The sequence below is a fragment of the Cetorhinus maximus genome, chromosome 23 (genome assembly GCF_964194155.1).
Source record: "Cetorhinus maximus chromosome 23, sCetMax3.hap1.1, whole genome shotgun sequence".
Classification (NCBI taxonomy): domain Eukaryota; kingdom Metazoa; phylum Chordata; class Chondrichthyes; order Lamniformes; family Cetorhinidae; genus Cetorhinus; species Cetorhinus maximus.
This window is the reverse complement of record NC_135901.1, coordinates 30,118,911-30,135,979: the sequence shown is the minus strand read 5'-3', so window position 1 is coordinate 30,135,979 and position 17,069 is coordinate 30,118,911. Positions and strand designations below refer to the sequence as shown.

Here is a 17,069-nt window from a genome sequence, read left to right as displayed (position 1 = left end):
TGTGGCTGTCATTGACATAAACAATAGAGAGACAGAAAGGTGCTGGAGGCTCAAATGGGAAGTTGAAACTTGTGGCTTGAAACCAAAACTTCAACATTTTTCAGTTAAAAACATGTCATTTATACTGGGGTTTTCGTTATTAGCTTCAGTGAGTGAGGTGTCCATAAAAGTGTTCATTTTGAAAAGGAAAGATTTGAAAAGCAGGGAAGTTATGCTTCACCTGATTCATTCCATAGTTAGACTCCACTGGGTGTACTGTTAACATTTGTGACCTCCATGTAGAAAAAGGAGATAGGAGCAAATAGTCGTTTGGTTGGACAAAACTATTCAGTAGCAACTTGAGTGGTATTCCCCACTAACAGGATGCTGCTGTCAAGGCAAAAAGACATTCTGCCTATCACACAAATGAGTAATGTGGTATATGAATTTCAGTGCCAGTGCAATGCCAGGTGTGTAGGTCGTAAGTCCCAACTGGCGGGTCGTATCAAACAGCATGTCCCTTCAGCTGTTCACAACAGGTAAAGTACTGACTGTACCCAACCAGCCCGTGCTTGCAAATCTCAAAACATAGTGTCCAACATGAGATGTGATTCTGTGATTGGACAGCACTTGCTAAACAATCCTGATTGTGCTAAGAATTACACTGACAATCAATTTAAGATTATCAGCTGGTCTCGCAGTGTGACTCACTTACTCATGCGAGAAGCTACACATTTTTACACACAGGGCCCTGTTGTTTGCAGACAGAAGGAGCATTGTGCCTTTTTCAACTAAACAAAAACTTGGGGATAGATATTCCCTGGTTCATTAGCCATGGCTATACCTTGACCAATCAGAGTTGATCTGCCTGGTTTGAATTTAAACAAAAGCGTGGCAGTGAACTGTTCCCTGGTGCATTTTCCATGGCAACACTGCTGCCAGTCACAGCCCGCTTGCCAACTAATCAGCACTCTCTTCTCATGCAGTATAAATTGTTCTGCACTTACAATTGTAACTCCTGCGAATCTGTCCTGATGACTCCAAGACAAAAAGCTTCGACAGCATGTCTCTTTTTTCAGAAATACAGGCACTGGAGAAAGTGCGTGGACCTTTAAAATGAAGCTCTCTGCCCCTCACTCTTAACTTTACTTAACAGGGTCTTTTCAATGTTCCTGTCCTTCTTTTGACTAGAAGGTCTGCTTGGGACTTTCCCCTGTTTCACTCCCTTAGATTTTGGGGTATTTTCTTAGCCTGGGACTGGCTGCCTGAGCCCTTCTAGGCTGCTTCTCTGGCAGCTATCTTCAAAACCAGCTGAACTCCAACAGCTTTCAAAATAAACTGCTGTTTCTTTACATTTTCTGTGTGTCTGTGGGAGGGATCTTTCTCTCTGGGACCCTGTTGCTAGGCAAAAGCACTGTTTTTTCTACTCTTGTGTTTGCTTAACTTCACAAAGCTCATTAAAAATGCAGGCACCTTTTAGAGTGAAGCTAAAACTCAATTTGACCTTTCTTAACACGCAGATACAGAAATACAAATCAAACTTAAACATTAAAGCTAAAACTCATTCCTAACACCCACAAATACAAATATAATTTCCTTAAACTATCTCTATTTCCTAATACCAGCATCACACTGGCACTAAAATTCATGTCCCACATTACACATTAGTCTGATAGGCAGAATGCCTTTTTGGCTTGGCGGCAGCATCCTGTTAGTGGTGAATACCACTCGTGTTGCTACTGCATAGCAGCAGCGTGAAACAGCGAGCTTCAGCTGCTGCTCAAATGTTGCTGAGTGCCAGACGAAAAGCTTCGACATGTCTCTCTTTTCAGCAACACTGAGTTTATCTCCTGCTGAGGGCCATTTGTTAGCTGTTCCCAAGCACTTGTACAGAGAAGAGGCAACAAGACACTGTCCTATCCACTGAGGAATGTCGACATGGAAACCTGAAACAGGAGATCTCGACATTTCCAGAGACTTGTCAAAAATTCTTTCATGGGATGTGGGTGTCACTGACAAGGACAGCATTTGTTGTTCATTCCTAATACCTCCTGGACTGAGGTCTTGCCACAGCATTACAGAGGGCAGTAAAGGGTCAACCACATTGTTGTGGCTCTGTAGTTACAGACAGACCAGACCACATAAGGATGGCAGATTTCCTTCCCTAAAGGACATTAGTGAACCAGATAGGTTTTTACAACAATCAATGATCATGGTCACCATGACTGAGACTAGTTTTATATTCCAAATATAATTAATCAAATTCACATAACAGGCCACAGTGGGATTTGAACCCATGTCCCCAGAGTATTAAGATGGGCCTTAATGACCCAAAGCAGGTGAATGGCCTCTCTCCAGTGTGAACTCGCTGGTGTGTCTGCAGGTGGGATAACTGTGTGAATCACTTCCCACACTCAGAGCAGGTGAACGGCCTCTCCCCAGTGTGAATGCGCCGATGAGTTTCCAGCTCAGATGGGACTTTGAATCCCTTCCCACAGTCCCCACATTTCCACGGTTTCTCCATGGTGCGGATGTCCTTGTGTCTCTTCAGATTCGATGATTAGTTCGAGCCTCATCCTCACAGAGAACGTGTGTACGGTCTTGCCTCACAGTGAATGGTGTGATGTTTTTCAGTCTGTGTAACTGGGTAAAGCTCTTTCCACAGTCAGTGAACTGGAACACTCTCACTCAGGTGTGTGTGTCTCAGTGCTTTTCCAGTGACACTTATGTTTAAAATCTTTTGAAGGAGACGGAACAAACATTTCTCCTTCTAGATTCAAAGGCCGATGATATTCAGGTCCCGATGAATCGAGTGATTCTATCAGATCCTGACATCACATTTCATTTGAAATTTCTGTCTGTAAATCCTCCCCTTCTAATGTCCTGTAAAAGGAGTTTACAAAAGACATCACTGTGAGTACAGAATAGAAATTCAGAACAGATAATCCTTGATTGGATTCAATTGTTCGCCCATCTCATCTTTAAATCCCCTCCATCATTTTCACATGGTTCATCTCTGACACTTCCCTTCCCTTCCTTGACCTCTCTGTCTCAATTTCTGGTGATAGACTGTCCACCAATATCCATTACAAGCCTACCGACTCCCACAGCTACCTCGACTACAGCACCTCACACCCCGCTTCCTGTAAGGACTCCATCCCGTTCTCTCAGTTCCTTCGCCTCCATCGCATCTGTTCTGATGATGCTGCCTTCAAAAACAGTTCCTCTGACATGTCCTCCTTCTTCCATAACCAAGGTTTTCCACCCTTGGTAGTTGACAGGGCCCTTTGCCATGTCTGGCCCATCTCCCGCGCATCTGCCCTCATGCCTTCTCCTCCCTCCCAGAAATATGATAGGGTCCCCCTTGTCCTCATTTATCACCCCACCAGCCTCCGCATTCAAAGGATCATCCTCCGCCATTTCCGCCAACTCCAGCATGATGCCACCACCAAACACATCTTCCCTTCACCCCCCCGGCGGCATTCCATAGGGATCGTTCCCTCCGTGACACCCCGGTCCACTCCTCCAGCACCCCCTACTCCTCAACCCCCACCTACGGCCCCTCCCCATGCAAATGCAAAATATGCAACACCTGCCCCTTCACTTCCTCTCTCCTCACCGCCCAAGGGCTCAAACACTCCTTTCAAGTGAAGCAACATTTCACTTGCATTTCCCCCAACTTCGTCTACTGCATTCGTTGCTCCCAATGCAGTTTCCTATACATTGGAGAGACCAGACGCAGACTGGGTGACCACTTTGCAGAACACCTTCGGTCTGTCCACAAGCATTACCCAGACCTCCCTGTCGCTTGCCATTTTAACACTCCACCCTGCTCTCTTGCCCACATGTCTGTCCTTGGCTTGCTGCATTGTTCCAGTGAAGCTCAACACAAACTGGAGGAACAGCACCTCATCTTCCAACTCGGCACTTTACAGCCTTCCAGACTGAATACTGAGTTCAACAACTTTAGATCTTAAACTCCCTCTTCCATCCCCACCCCCTTTCCGTCTCTTCCCCCTCCCTTTTGTTTTTTCCAATAATTTATCTAGATTTTTCTTTTCCCACCTATTTCCATTATTTTTAAATGTATTCCACCCATCGTTTTTTTCACTCCGCCCCCACTAGAACCACCTTGCTTGTCCTGCTATCCACTCTTAATTAGCACATTCTTTTAGATAATATCACCACCTTCAACACCTCTTTGTTCCTTTGTCTGTGACATCTTTAGGTTATCTCCTCCTATAACTGCTTGCTTGTCCCAACAACCCCACCCCCCCACCCCCCACTTCTCCACCCCACCCCCCTTAAATCATCTTATATTTCACCCCTTTCCTACTTCTACTTAGTTCTGTTGAAGGGTCATGAGGACTCGAAACGTCAACTTTGCTCTTCTCCGCCGATGCTGCCAGACCTGCTGAGTTTTTCCAGGTATTTCTGTTTTTCCCTGGAAACCTTGACTTGAGGAGGTGGAGGGGGAGGGGGAACAATGGGTGGGGGCGGGGCTCCCGTGTCCGAACGCCTGGCCTACAGACTGGAATCCGAGGACGTCATTGCAGAGCACAGTTATTCCTATTGGCTGATTCAGGCAGGGTTCCATTGTGGACATCACAATGCGGAAGTAGGACAATGAGCTTCAGACTCAAACTTCCTCGTCTGGGCAACATCTGTGAGGAAATCAATGTTTCCCTTTTTCATTTCTTTTCTCATTCTGGGGGCAAATTGTTGACTTGCAGGAACTGAAGGGAAAGGAAGTGAATCCAGGGAGGGTGCAGACTATGGAAAGGTTGGCCCAGGTCTTTCTCTCTCTCTTAAAGACACTGTGACACTCGAGTGAGAGTGTTTCCAGTGCACTGAGTGTGGAAACAGCTTTAACCAGTTATACAGCCTGAAAAAACATCGCTATCCACAGTGAAGAGAGCCTGTGCACATGTTCTGTGTGGATGAGGCTTCATTTGATTGTAGAACCTAAAGAGACACAAGGACATGCGCACCATGGAGAAACCCTGGAAATGTGGGGATTGTGGGAAGGGATTCAAAGCCCCGTCTGAGCTGGAAACACATCGATGCACTCACAGCAGGGAAAGGTCGTTCACCTGCTCCGAGTGTGGGAAGGGATTGACTCAGTCATCCAACTTGCTGGTGCACGAGCAGGTTCATACCGGGGAGGGGCCATTCACCTGCTACATTTGTGGGAAAGGATTCACTCAGTTATCAACCCTGCTGCGACACCAGGCAGTTCACACTGGAGGGAGACCATTCATCTGCTCTGAATGTGGCAAGGGATTTACTAGATCATCCAGTCTGCTGACACACCAGCGAGTTCACACCAGGGAAAGGCCATTCACCTGCTCTGTGTGTGGGAAGGGATTCGGCGATTCATCCAGCCTCGCGAGACACCAGCGAGTTCATAGTGGGGTGAGGTCATTCCAATGTTTCCTTTGTGGAAAGGGATTCACTCTTTCATCCAACCTGTGGAGACACCAGCGAATACACGCCAGGGAGAAGCTGTTCACCTACTCTGAGTGTGGGAAGTGATTCACTAATTCACCTGCCCTGCAGAATCACCAGCGAGTTAACACTGGGAAGATGCCATTCAACTGCTCTGAGTGTGGGAAGGGATTCAGTCATTCATCCAACCTGCTGGTGCATGAGAGAGTTCACACTGGGGAGAGACCATTCACTTGTTCCTTGTGTGGGAAAGGATTCACTCAGTTATCAACCCTGCTGTGACACCAGGTGGTTCACACCGGAGAGAGACCATTCCCCTGCTCCGTGTGTGGAAAACGATTTACTCGGTCAACCAATCTGCTGACACACCAGCGAGTTCACAGTGGAGAAAGGCCGTTCACCTACTCCAAGTGTGGGAAGGGATTCGGGGATTTCTCCAGCCTCAGGAGACATGAGCGAGTTCACACTGGGGAGAGGCCGTTCACCTGCTCTGAGTTTGGGAAGGAATTCACAGATTCATCCAGGTTGCAGAAGCACAGGCAAGTACACACGGAGGAGATAGGCCGTTCACCTGCCGTGAGTGTGGAAAGGGATTCACAGAGTCATCCAACCGACTGACACACCCTGGCAGTCACCCCGATCAGAGAGCCTTATGTTCAGACTGTGGCTGTTAATTGTATCAATTGAGGTTAAGTATATACAGGTGGAGGGCATTGATTAGATGCTTACTTGAGCACGTATGAAGCGACACTCGTGCTGTGTGGAGGGGTGTGAGGAGGGAGGAGGACCTCCTCATCAGCCTGCTGCTTGGCCCGGCCAAGCTGGCCATCAACAGGTCCAGGCAGTGGGCGATCGAGGGGGTCGTCCGGTCTGTCTGCCTCTTTTCCGCGGCTACGTTCGTGGTCGGGTGTCCTTGGAGAGGGAGACGTGGTGTCCGCCGGCACCATCGAGGCCTTCCATGCCCGGTGGGCACAGTGGAGACTGGGGTGCTTTATTGACCTCTCGAATCAAATTTTAATTTGAGATTGTAAGTTTCCTTTAAGATTAGTTTTTCTTTTTGCAGTATCCCTTTAAGGGGCTGCTTTTCACTGTGTTCCTGATTTGTTAATTTAGTTTAATTTGTTTAATCAAAAGAGTATAAAGCCACACTAGTCGGGGACCATAAGACGTAGGAGCAGACGTAGGCCATTCGGCCCATCGAGTCTGCTCCCCCATTCAATGAGATCACGGCTGATCTGATAATCCTCAACGCCACTTTCCTGCCTTTTCCCCATAACCCTTGATTCCTTTACTGATTAGAAATCTGTCTATCCCAGACTTGAATATACTTAATGACCCAGCCTCTACAGCCCTCTGCGGTAAAGAATTCCACAGTTTGACTACCCTCTGAGAGAAGAAATTCCTCCTCATCTCTGACTTAATGGGCGTCCCCTTCCTCTGAGATTATGTCCTCTGGTCCTAGACTCTCCCAGAAAGGGAAACAACCTCTCAGCATCTACCCTGTCAAGTCCCCTAAGAATCTTATATGTTTCAATGATGTCACCCTTCATTGGTCTAAACTCCAATGATTACAGGCCCAACCGACTCAACCTCTCCTCATAAGAAAATCCCTCCATACCCGGGATCAACCTAGAGAACCTCCTCTGGACTGCCTCCATGCCAGTATATCTTTCCTTAGAAAAGGGCACCAAAACTGTTCACAGTATTCTCGGTGTGGTCTGACGAGTGCCTTGTATAATTTTAGCAAGATTTCCCCATTTTTATGCTCCATTCCCTTTGAAATAAAGGCCAAAATTCCATTTGCCTTCCCTATTACCTGCTGAACTTGTATGTAAGTTTTTTGGGATTCATGCATGAGGACCACCAAATCCCTCTGTGCTGCAGCTTTCTGCAGTCTTTCTCCATTTAAAGAATATTCAGCTCCTCTATTCTTCCTGCCAAAGTGCATAACCTCACATTTTCCCCACATTCTATTCCATCTGCCAAGTTTTTACCCACTCACTTAACCTACAGACTCTTTGTGTCATCCTCTCCACTTGCCTTCCCACTTATTTTTGTGTCAACCGCAAACTTGGCGATAATACATTCACTTCCTTCATCCAACTCATTAATATATGTTGTAAATAATTGTAGCACCAATCCCTTTGGCGCTCCATTAGGTACAAGTTGCCATCCTGAAAATACTCCCTTATCCCAACTCTCTGTCTTCTATTAGTTACCCAATCCTCTATCCATGCCAATACACTACTTCCAACACCATGGGCTCTCATCTTATTAATCAGCCTTATGTGCGATACCTTATCAAATACCTTTTGGAAATCCAAATATATTACATCTACTGGCTCCCCTTTGTCTATCCTGTTTGTTAGCTCTTCAAAGAATTCAAATAAATTTGGCAGGCATGATTTCCCCTTCATGAAGCCATGCTGACTCTGCTTGATTATATAATGTATTTCTAAATGCTCTGCTATTACATCCTTTATAATAGACTCTAATATTTTCCTAATGACAGATGTTAAGTTAAGTGGCTTATACTTAGCTTTTTTCTTTGTCTCTCTCCCATTTTGAATAAGGGTGTTACATTGGCAATTTTCGAATCCTTTGGGACGTCTCAAGAATCTGAGAATTCTTGGAAGATCACTACCACTGCATCCACTATCTCTGTAGCAACTTCCTTTAATATCCTAGGATGCAACCCATCAGGTCCGGGGACTTATCAGTCTTTAACCCCATTAGTTCCCCTAGTACTTTTTCTCGAGTGATAGTTTTTGTATTTATTTCCTCCCCCAACACCACCCCCCATCGGCTTTGCCCCTCGATGTTTTAGTATTTTTGGAATGCTATTAGTGTCTTCTACCGTGAAGACTGAGGCAAAGTATGTATTCAACTCCTCTGCCATTTCCTGGTTCCCCATTATTATTTCCACAGCCACATTCTCTAAGGGGCCTCTGTTCACTTTTCCCTCTTTCTTCCTTTTTATATATTTAAAAGAGCTCTTACTGTCCGTCTTTATATTACTGGCTAGTTTACCCTCAAAGTTTATTTCTCCCTCTTTTTTTTGGGAATCTTTTGTTGGTTTTTAAAACTTTCCCAAGCCTCCGGCCTACCACTAATCTTTGCCACATTGTACGTTTTTTCTTTCAATTTGATACTATCCTGAACTGCCTTGGTTAACCATGGTTGGTTTATTCCCTTCCGAGAATCCTTTTTCCTCACTGGGATCTATCTTTGTTGTGAGTCATGAACTATTTTCTTAAACACCTGCCATTGTTCATCAACCATCTTTTCTGCTAAACTCCTTCCCCAGTCCACTCCAGTCAACAATTCCTTTGTAATTCCCTTATTTAAGTTTAGTACAGCTGTTTCCGACCCAAGTTTCTCACTCAAACTAAATGCTAAATTCTACCATCTTATCATCATTGTTTTCTGGGGGATCTTTTACTCTGAAATCATTTATTAAACCTGCCTCATTACCCATTACCAGATCCAAAATAGCCTGATCCCTGGTTGGATTCACAACATATTGTTCTAGGAAACTGTCCTGAAGGAATTACTGCTCATGGCTACCTCGGCCAATTTGATTTTCCCAATCTACATGAAGATTAAAGTCACCCATGATTAGTGTACTGCCTTTTTTACATGCCTTCATTATCTCCTGATTTATTCACTGCCCCACAGTTTAGCTACTGTTAGGGGGACTATAGACTACTCCCACCAGTGTCTTCTTCCCCTTGTTATTTCTTACCTCCACCCATTTGGATTCTACATCTTCCAATCGAAGATCATTTCTTGCTCTCGTGCTTATTCACTCTTGTACAAAGCTACCCCACCACCCTTTCCTTCCTGCCTGCCACAGAATCACAGAATCGCACAGTGCAGAAGAGGCCCTTCAGCCCATCGAGTCTGCACCAACATGTGAGAAACAGCTCACCTACCTACCTAATCCCATTTACCAACACTTGGCCCATAGCCTTGAATGTTATGACGTGCCAAGCACTTATCCAGGTACTTTTTAAAGGATGTGAGGCAGCCTGCCTCCACCACCCTCTCAGGCAGCGCATTCCAGGCCGTCACCGCCCCCTGGGTAAAAAAGTTTTTCCTCACATCCTCCCTAAACCTCCTGCCTCTCACTTTGAACTTATGTCCCCTCGTGACTGACCCTTCAACGAAGGGGAGCAGCTGTTCCCTATCCACCCTGTCCATATCCCTCATAATCTTGTACACCTCGATCAGGTCACCCCTCAGTCTTTTCTGCTCCAACGAAAACAACCCAAGTCTATCGAGCCTCTCTTCATAACTTAAATGTTTCATCCCAGGCAACATCCTGGTGAATCTCCTCTGCACCCACTCCAGTGCAACCACATCCATCCTATAATGTGGCGACCAGAACTGCACACAGCACACCAGCTGTGGCCTCACCAAGGTTCTATACAACTCCAACATGACCTCCCTACTTTTGTAATCTATGCCTCAATTGATAAAGGTAAGTCCCATCTGACTTTTTCACGACCCCACTAACATGCCCCTCTGCCTTCAAAGATCTATGGACACACACGCCAAGGTCCCTTTGTTCCTCAGAACTTCCTAGTGTCATGCCGTTCATTGAATACTTCCTTGTCAAATTACTCCTTCCAAAGTGTATCACCTCACACTTTTCAGGGTTAAATTCCATCTGCCACTCATCTGCCCATTTGACCATCCTGTCTCTATCTTCCTGTAGCTCAAGACACTCAACCTCACTGTTAACCACCCATCCAATCTTTGTGTCATCCGCAAACTTACTAATCCTACCCCCAACATAGTCATCTATGTCGTTTATATAAATTACAAATAATAGGGCACTGAGCACAGATCCCTGTGGTACGCCACTGGACACTGTCCTTTTGAAAAGTCACATACCCCTGAATATTTACTTCCCAGCTTTGATCTCCTTGTAACCATGTCTCCGCAATGGCTATAAGATCATCCCCATTAACCTCTATTTGTGCTGTTAATTCATTTATCTTGTTCCGAATACTATGAGCACTTAAGTAAAGAGCCATTAATTTTGCCTCTTTACGGTTTTTTCCCCCTTTGACCATATTTGCTGCTGTTTTTTATGTTTGTATACTCTGTCCCTTCCTGTCACACTTTGGGAATCATTACCTAAATAGCTGCCCTGTAATGCTGCCATATCCTTTAGCTTTGTAAGCCTATGTGTCCCCTCTCCAGAACCCTCCCCCACTCTATTTGCTGGATGGGGGAGGAGTGGGCTGGATGGCCTCCTTTGAACTGGTGCATCGCGCGTCAGTGGGTGTCCAGCTTGCGGCTGATGTCATCCAGCAGCTTCAAACAGTGGTGTTCAGCCCCGACGGCACACATGGCTTAGAGGACACTCAGGTGCTCAGTGGTTCCCGTCTGAGCGCACCCCTGCTCGGACAGAATTCCACATTGGCCCCAAGCCCCGAACCCTCCCTCGGGAGCCTGGGCCCCACAGCCTGAGCTGCCTCGTGGAAATGCGCTCCGTGCCTTGTAGCTCGGCGCAGAGGGGTTTCCTGTCTTGGCTGCTGCTGAACACCCTTCACCTCCTTGTCTTCGCCCGCTGGCCAGACACGCCTTGGTGTGCTCTCTTACCATTTGGCGGCGCAGGTCCCCAGTGGTGGGGGGGGGCTCTCTACATGGGGTCCTTCCCCTTTCCATCGGGGACCTGGGGTGGAGGGTGTTGCACGCAGCAGTCCCAGACAACCGGAGGTTAAGGTGGTTCACAGACTCCCAAGATGCCTGCATTTTTTACAGCCTTGTGGAGCCCATGGACCACGTCTGTGTTAGTTGTAGTAGATTATTACAGCCCATTTTCAGTTTTAAGTGGCTTTTTCTTAATTTTTGGTTGCACTTCAGCCTGGATGAGTGCAGCTCCTACAACACTGAAGAGGCTGGACACCATTCAGTACAAAGCAGTCCCGCTTGATTGGCACCACATCCACAAACATTCGCTCCCTCCACCACCGACGCACAGTAGCAGCAGTGTGCACCATCTACCAGATGCACTGCAGGAACTCACCAAGGCTCCTTAGACAGCATTTTCCAAACCCACACCCACTACCATCTAGAAGGACAAGGGCAGCAGATAGATGGGAACACCTACACCTGGAAGTCCCCCCAAGTCACTCACAATCCTGATTTGGAAATATATCGGCCATTCCTTCACTGTCGCTGGGTCAAAATCCTGGAATTCCCTCCTTAACAGTACAGTGGGTGTACCTACACCACATCGACTGCAGCGGTTCAAAAAGGCAGCTCACCACCACCTTCTCATGGGCAACTAGGGATGGACAATAAATGCTGGCCCAGACAGTGGCACCCACATCCTGCGAATGAATATTAAAAAAAAGCCCCATGCTCCAGATTTTTGGGCACCTGGTGTGGAGTTGGAGGGTGGGTGGTGAGGAGGGAGGAGGACCTCCTTGTAAGCCTGCTCCTGGGCCTGGCCAAGCTGGCCATTAACAGGTCCCAGCAGTGGGTGGTCGAGGGGGTCGTCCATCCCGACTGTCTGCCCCTCTTTCCCGGCTATGTTCACGGCCGGGTGTCCCTGGAGAGGGAGCGCGCGGTGTCCGCTGCCACGCTGGAGGCCGGCACGTGAGGACTCGGGTGCCTCATTGACCTCGCGAATCACATTGTAATTTGTTGCTGTAAGTTTCTTTTATGCTTTTGTTTTTAGTTACAGTGCCCCTTTAAGGGACCACCCCTTTAATTTGTCAGTTTGTTAATTTGACTTTCTTTTGATTTGTCAATTGGTTCTTCTTTTATTTGTTATCATGGGGAAACAATTTGGTTAATTTGTTCATTTATCCTTTATGCTAATTGGTTGTTTTTGTTTTCCTCAAAAGAGTATAAAGAGACAGTTAACTGACATGGAGTGGAGTCAGGAGGTATATACCTGTAATGTTTCATTCTGTGAATAAATTTAAACCAAGTATAGATTGGCTCCAGTTTCTTCCCTCACCATAAGGCTGTCAGGAACATAGGAACAGAAGTAGGCCATTCAGCCCATTAAGCCTGCTCTGCCATTCAATTAGATCATGACTGATCACTGACCTCAAGTCACTTTCCTAGACAGCTTCACCCCACCCATTGTTCCCACTTCCCCCTACACCTCTTCGAGCCAAGGTTTCCAGGCAACTGGCTGCTGGCTCCGGCCAGAGCGAGAAGCCATTCAGCGAACTCCCCCTCCCCCTCTCTACAGCAGCTGGCTGGTCCAAAAAGAGATCGAGAGTGACCACTGGCAGCAGCTGCACTGAACCTGCTCTGGACAGCTCGGCTCAGCAGCGCTCTCTGTTCCTGTGTGCTGGGCTGCCAGCTGAGGGAGTGCGGGAGTGGGGGAGGGGAGGGGACTTTGCAAAATGTCTTCCCTTCATTTTCTTCCCAGTCAATGCAGTTTGATTTGAAACAGCACATTTTTTATATTTAGCTTCACACAGATTAAAACTCCCTCCTGTGTCCAACATCTGTGAGTGAAACACTTTCTTTCCCCCTCCCTCTGGGAAATACAGAGAGGTGTGGGACTCTGTAACTGGAATTAGTGCCATATATGCTGAGGGGGGAAATGCTTGTGATTTATTGAACCTGTTTTCATTGTATGAACTGTTTAAAGTCAAATTTATCCTGTCTATTCAAATGCTATTTGTCTCTTAATGCGTGCTTCATTTAGTTGATTTTAGTTTGATTGTTACAGTAAAAGTTTTTAAAAAGTGAAACTTTGTCCTTCGGTTTATTCTGTTAGGGCTGTGTTATTATATGGTATCTAGTGTATTATTTATGGGTCTGTAATAAAATACATTTATTATTTCCAGTCCTGTAATATTGTAGTTTAGCTACGTTATATATTTCCAGTCATAGACTCATTACGGCATAGAAGGAGTCCATTTGGCAATGGAATGAGAATGGAGTGAGGGTGTTTGAGAGGGAGATTTACAGCTTTTAGGGAACAAGATAGGAAAGAATGTTCCATAGAAACTAGAATTGTCTGTTCTGAATATCTATCCTGTACTGACAGTGATGACTTTTGTAAATTCCTTTTATAGGAAATTAGAAGAGGAGGATTTACTGACAGAATTCTCAGACCAAACATTATGTCACGGTCTGATAGTCACTTGATTCATCGCAACCTGAATATCATTAGCCTTTGAATCTAGAAGGAGAAATGTTTGGATGCCTTGACTTGCTGGTCTGAGAATCCAGCCCTTTTTCCCTGGTGTAATGCTAGCTGAGAATAGACATTGGTGCTACTCAATGTACTGAAAGTGATTTGCTTTTGTTCTCTTTGTCTGAAACCAAACTGGAAAGAAAGGGATAAAATTCTGAAACGTCACAAAGGGAATTCCAGACATTATTGACATCACTGTACATATTACAGACACACATTTAGTTATCTGTGATCAGAGTCTCACAGCACAGAAGGAGGCCATTCGGCCAATATTTCCTGTGCTGGCTCTCTGACAGAGCTACTCAATTAGTCCCACTTTCCTGTCCTTTTCCCATGAGCCCTGCAAACTAGTCCCCTTCAAGGATTTATCCAATTCCCTTTGTTGAATCTGCTTCCACCAGCCTTTTAGGCAGTGCATTCCTGATCACCACGCCTCACTGTGTAAAGATTTATCTTCTTCATTTCCCCTCTGGCTTTTATGTCAATCACCTTCAATCTGTGTCCTCTGGTTAACAACCCTTTTGTCAATGGAAACAGTTTCTCTTTGTTTCCTCGATGTAAACTGTTCGTGATCTTGTTGTGAGGAGCCTGTTTTTGGACAAATTGAAAAATATTGAATTGTAGATATTCTCCGTCCTGAGTTATTTTAAAAATTCTGCAATATTAATTCAAGGCTGTGAATGTGCTATATTTAAAGAAACCACGGGTCAATTGAGATGTCCAGCGGGAACACCTGAAGAGGGAAGAGATACTTTGTATATCAAAATTAACAAAGAACCACTGTTGCCAGGCTAAAGACTCTTGCTGATTGGTTAAAAACACCTGGCCGAAGAGAAGTATTCTTTGAAACCCTCAGTCTAAGAGAGTGTGTGTGCCTTAGAATCAGGCTGCAAGAAAAGATCCTGTTTCCCTCTCTCTGGCCCACCTTTGCATCGAGACTTCATAAAGATCATGAGAGGAAGAGAGCAGCGAGACTTCATAAAGATCACGAGAGAGAGATAGCAGAGAAACTTCAAAAACAGCATGAGAGAGAGAGAGTGCAGAAAGGCTTCATGAAGACTGCGAGAGGGAAAGAGCAGCGAGATTTCATAAAGATCGTGAAAGGGAGAGAGCATCTTCCTCAGAAATGTCTCATCAGGATAATTTGTGTGTTTTCTGAAAGTCTGCAACTTTGTGATAAATAAGAGTCATCAAGGACAGTTGCACTAAAAAATTATGTCTGAAGGAACCTACACCTATTGTGACCAGAATTCTGTCAGGCCAACAGCGTTGAGATTTCTTCAAATTTTATCCTTTTAAAAGAAACTTTCCCATGCTCCAACCTCTCCAGGGGACTCTGTTTGTTTTGTCCTGTTTTGGTTTGTGTGTGTGTGCTTATGTGTGCGTGTATGGGGGTTCGAATCTCTTTTTTTAAAAGAGGAAAATCGTTGCACTTCTAAAGTACAAGTTGTATGTTAACCAGGTCATTTGCTTGTTTTTAAAAAGTAGTTTGTTTTATAATAATTAAATTTTTTGTGTTTACTGAAAGAAGCCTGGTTAGAGCTTTTTTTTAGGCTGAGAACAACAGGATCAAAAGGTATGGAACAATGTATGGAAAGAGTTAAATCCAATAAAATTAGCCCAGGAGCAACAATGACCAATTATCTAATGACAACAGGACTGATTCAAGATGAGTTAATGTTAATTCAAGAGTTAAAAGTGGGTTTCAGGAACCATCTTGGGCTTGTGAGTTGGACTCTATTTATGGAGATACTGAGGGAGCCCTGGGGCAGGATTGTGGGAAATCTCTGTTGGTTCAGAAACCTGAGGAAGATTCACACTTCTACCTGGGGTAGTCACCCAATTGAGGTGGCGAAAGTTGCCCGTGTATTTCGTAAGTAAACCTTTTCTTTTAAATAAGTATGAATATTATTTGCTGTTTCAGAGTCCGGTCTTGCCTGATGGTAAGTCTGCTTTGAACTAAAGTATTTTAGAGGGTCAATTTGGAATCGAGAAATTAGGAACCTGCAACCAAATTAAACTGAGTCTAAATTTTAATTATGCACCCCTTTAAAACTGACAGAGGTCGCCAAGAAGGTGCAAGGAAATTTCATAAGGATGATAACAGAACTGAGAAGGTTTAAGTTACAGGATAGAGTAAACAGGCTGGAGAAGGCAAGGCTGAGCGTTGACCTGATAAAGGACTTCAAGATTATGAATGGATGCTACAGGGTTGATGTTATCAAGTCATCATTGTCAGTGCAGGATAAAACTCAGAAGTGACAATTCTAATTATCATAAAACATGTTTCTCCCCTTTCAAACTATAAATATCTGCCACCCCCCCCCCCCACCCCCCCCCCCCAACGCAAGCCCTCCTCTCTATTGACATTAACACTAATTTATCCTGCTATCCTCCTCCTGCTTTTCCCCAATTCTCCTCCCCTGAAGGTGCCACCTTCAACACCTCTTTGATCATTTTGTCTGTGACATCTTTTGAGTATCTGCTCCTATCACTGCTTGCTTGTCCCTACAAGCACCGCCCCCCCCAACCGCCCTCAACTTCTCTCTTCGCACCCCCCCATTCCCCCACCACCTTAAACCAGCTTATATTTCACCCCTCTCCTAACCTGACTTTCGGGTTCAATTTCACACTCACCAATTCCCTCCCAATATGTCCCCCAGGTGTCTAAATCTTTACACCTGAAGTTAACAAACTGTTTTGCTAAGGGGGCGTCCCAATCAAACCCAGTGACTACCCACATGTACTTTGTGTCAGGGCGGGGTCACTGCGCCCCCCACCCCCACTTTCCATCCTAGTCCCAGGAGTTTGGAGACTGGGCTCCAGATGAGCAATGGCGGCCGCGGCCCCCACAATCCCCCGCGGTGGGGAAACTGCTCTATCCGCCGCGCGGGCGGGCGGGCGGCCCCGGACTGCGAATGTCCAAGGGAGAGGGGAAGCTGTGCCTGTGCGGAGAATGGCGTTGCCCATTGGCTAACCGCTGAATCCGTCATGGGGGTCAAAAGGTCTCCCTCATTCAAGAAGGCTTCCGCTGCCCCATTGTCTTCATGCGGGAGATTGACCAATGGGAAGATGTGGAGGACCGGACGGAGAAACATCATTTGCTCCCTCAGCTTGGCACATTTATTTGTCTGGCTAAAAGGATGGTCTTTAAAAGATTTAATAGCTGAGCACTTGGAAAACAGTGGCAGAATCGGACAGAGTCAGCATGGATTTATGAAAGGGAAATTCATGCTTGACAAATCTACTGGAATTTTTCGAGGATGTAACTAGTAGAGTTGATGAGAGGGACCCAGTGGATGTGGTTTATTTGGACTTTCAGAAGGCTTTCGACAAAGTCCCACATCAGAGATTGGCGTGTAAAATTAAAGTGCATGGGATTGGGGGTAGTGTATTGAGATGGATAGAAAACCGGTTGGCAGACAGGAAACAAAGAAGGAATAAACGGGTCCTTTTCCGA

The 17,069-nt window shown here is 45.7% G+C and overlaps 3 protein-coding genes, 1 long non-coding RNA gene and 1 pseudogene across 5 annotated transcripts in view; 3 read left to right on the top strand and 2 right to left on the bottom strand.

Moving 5' to 3' along the window:
- Positions 1-17,069, top strand: part of LOC144697287 (uncharacterized) — a 685,032-nt gene that overhangs the window by 397,547 nt on the left and 270,416 nt on the right. The gene's annotated exons all lie outside the window — the stretch shown is intronic.
- Positions 1-17,069, bottom strand: part of LOC144697957 (uncharacterized) — a 375,283-nt pseudogene that overhangs the window by 90,866 nt on the left and 267,348 nt on the right. The window lies entirely within an intron of this gene.
- LOC144697292 (uncharacterized) overlaps positions 1-17,069 on the top strand; it is a 318,255-nt gene that overhangs the window by 191,179 nt on the left and 110,007 nt on the right. The gene's annotated exons all lie outside the window — the stretch shown is intronic.
- The window catches only part of LOC144697369 (uncharacterized), a 240,069-nt gene that overhangs the window by 207,476 nt on the left and 15,524 nt on the right, over positions 1-17,069 (bottom strand). The gene's annotated exons all lie outside the window — the stretch shown is intronic.
- LOC144697263 (uncharacterized) overlaps positions 4,752-17,069 on the top strand; it is a 330,696-nt gene continuing 318,378 nt past the window's right edge. The window contains exon 1 of the mRNA XM_078569203.1: positions 4,752-5,809. Within this exon, the coding sequence (XP_078425329.1) occupies positions 4,963-5,514 (552 nt within the window). The 5' untranslated portion in view covers positions 4,752-4,962 and the 3' untranslated portion in view covers positions 5,515-5,809. The remainder of the gene's footprint in view (positions 5,810-17,069) is intronic.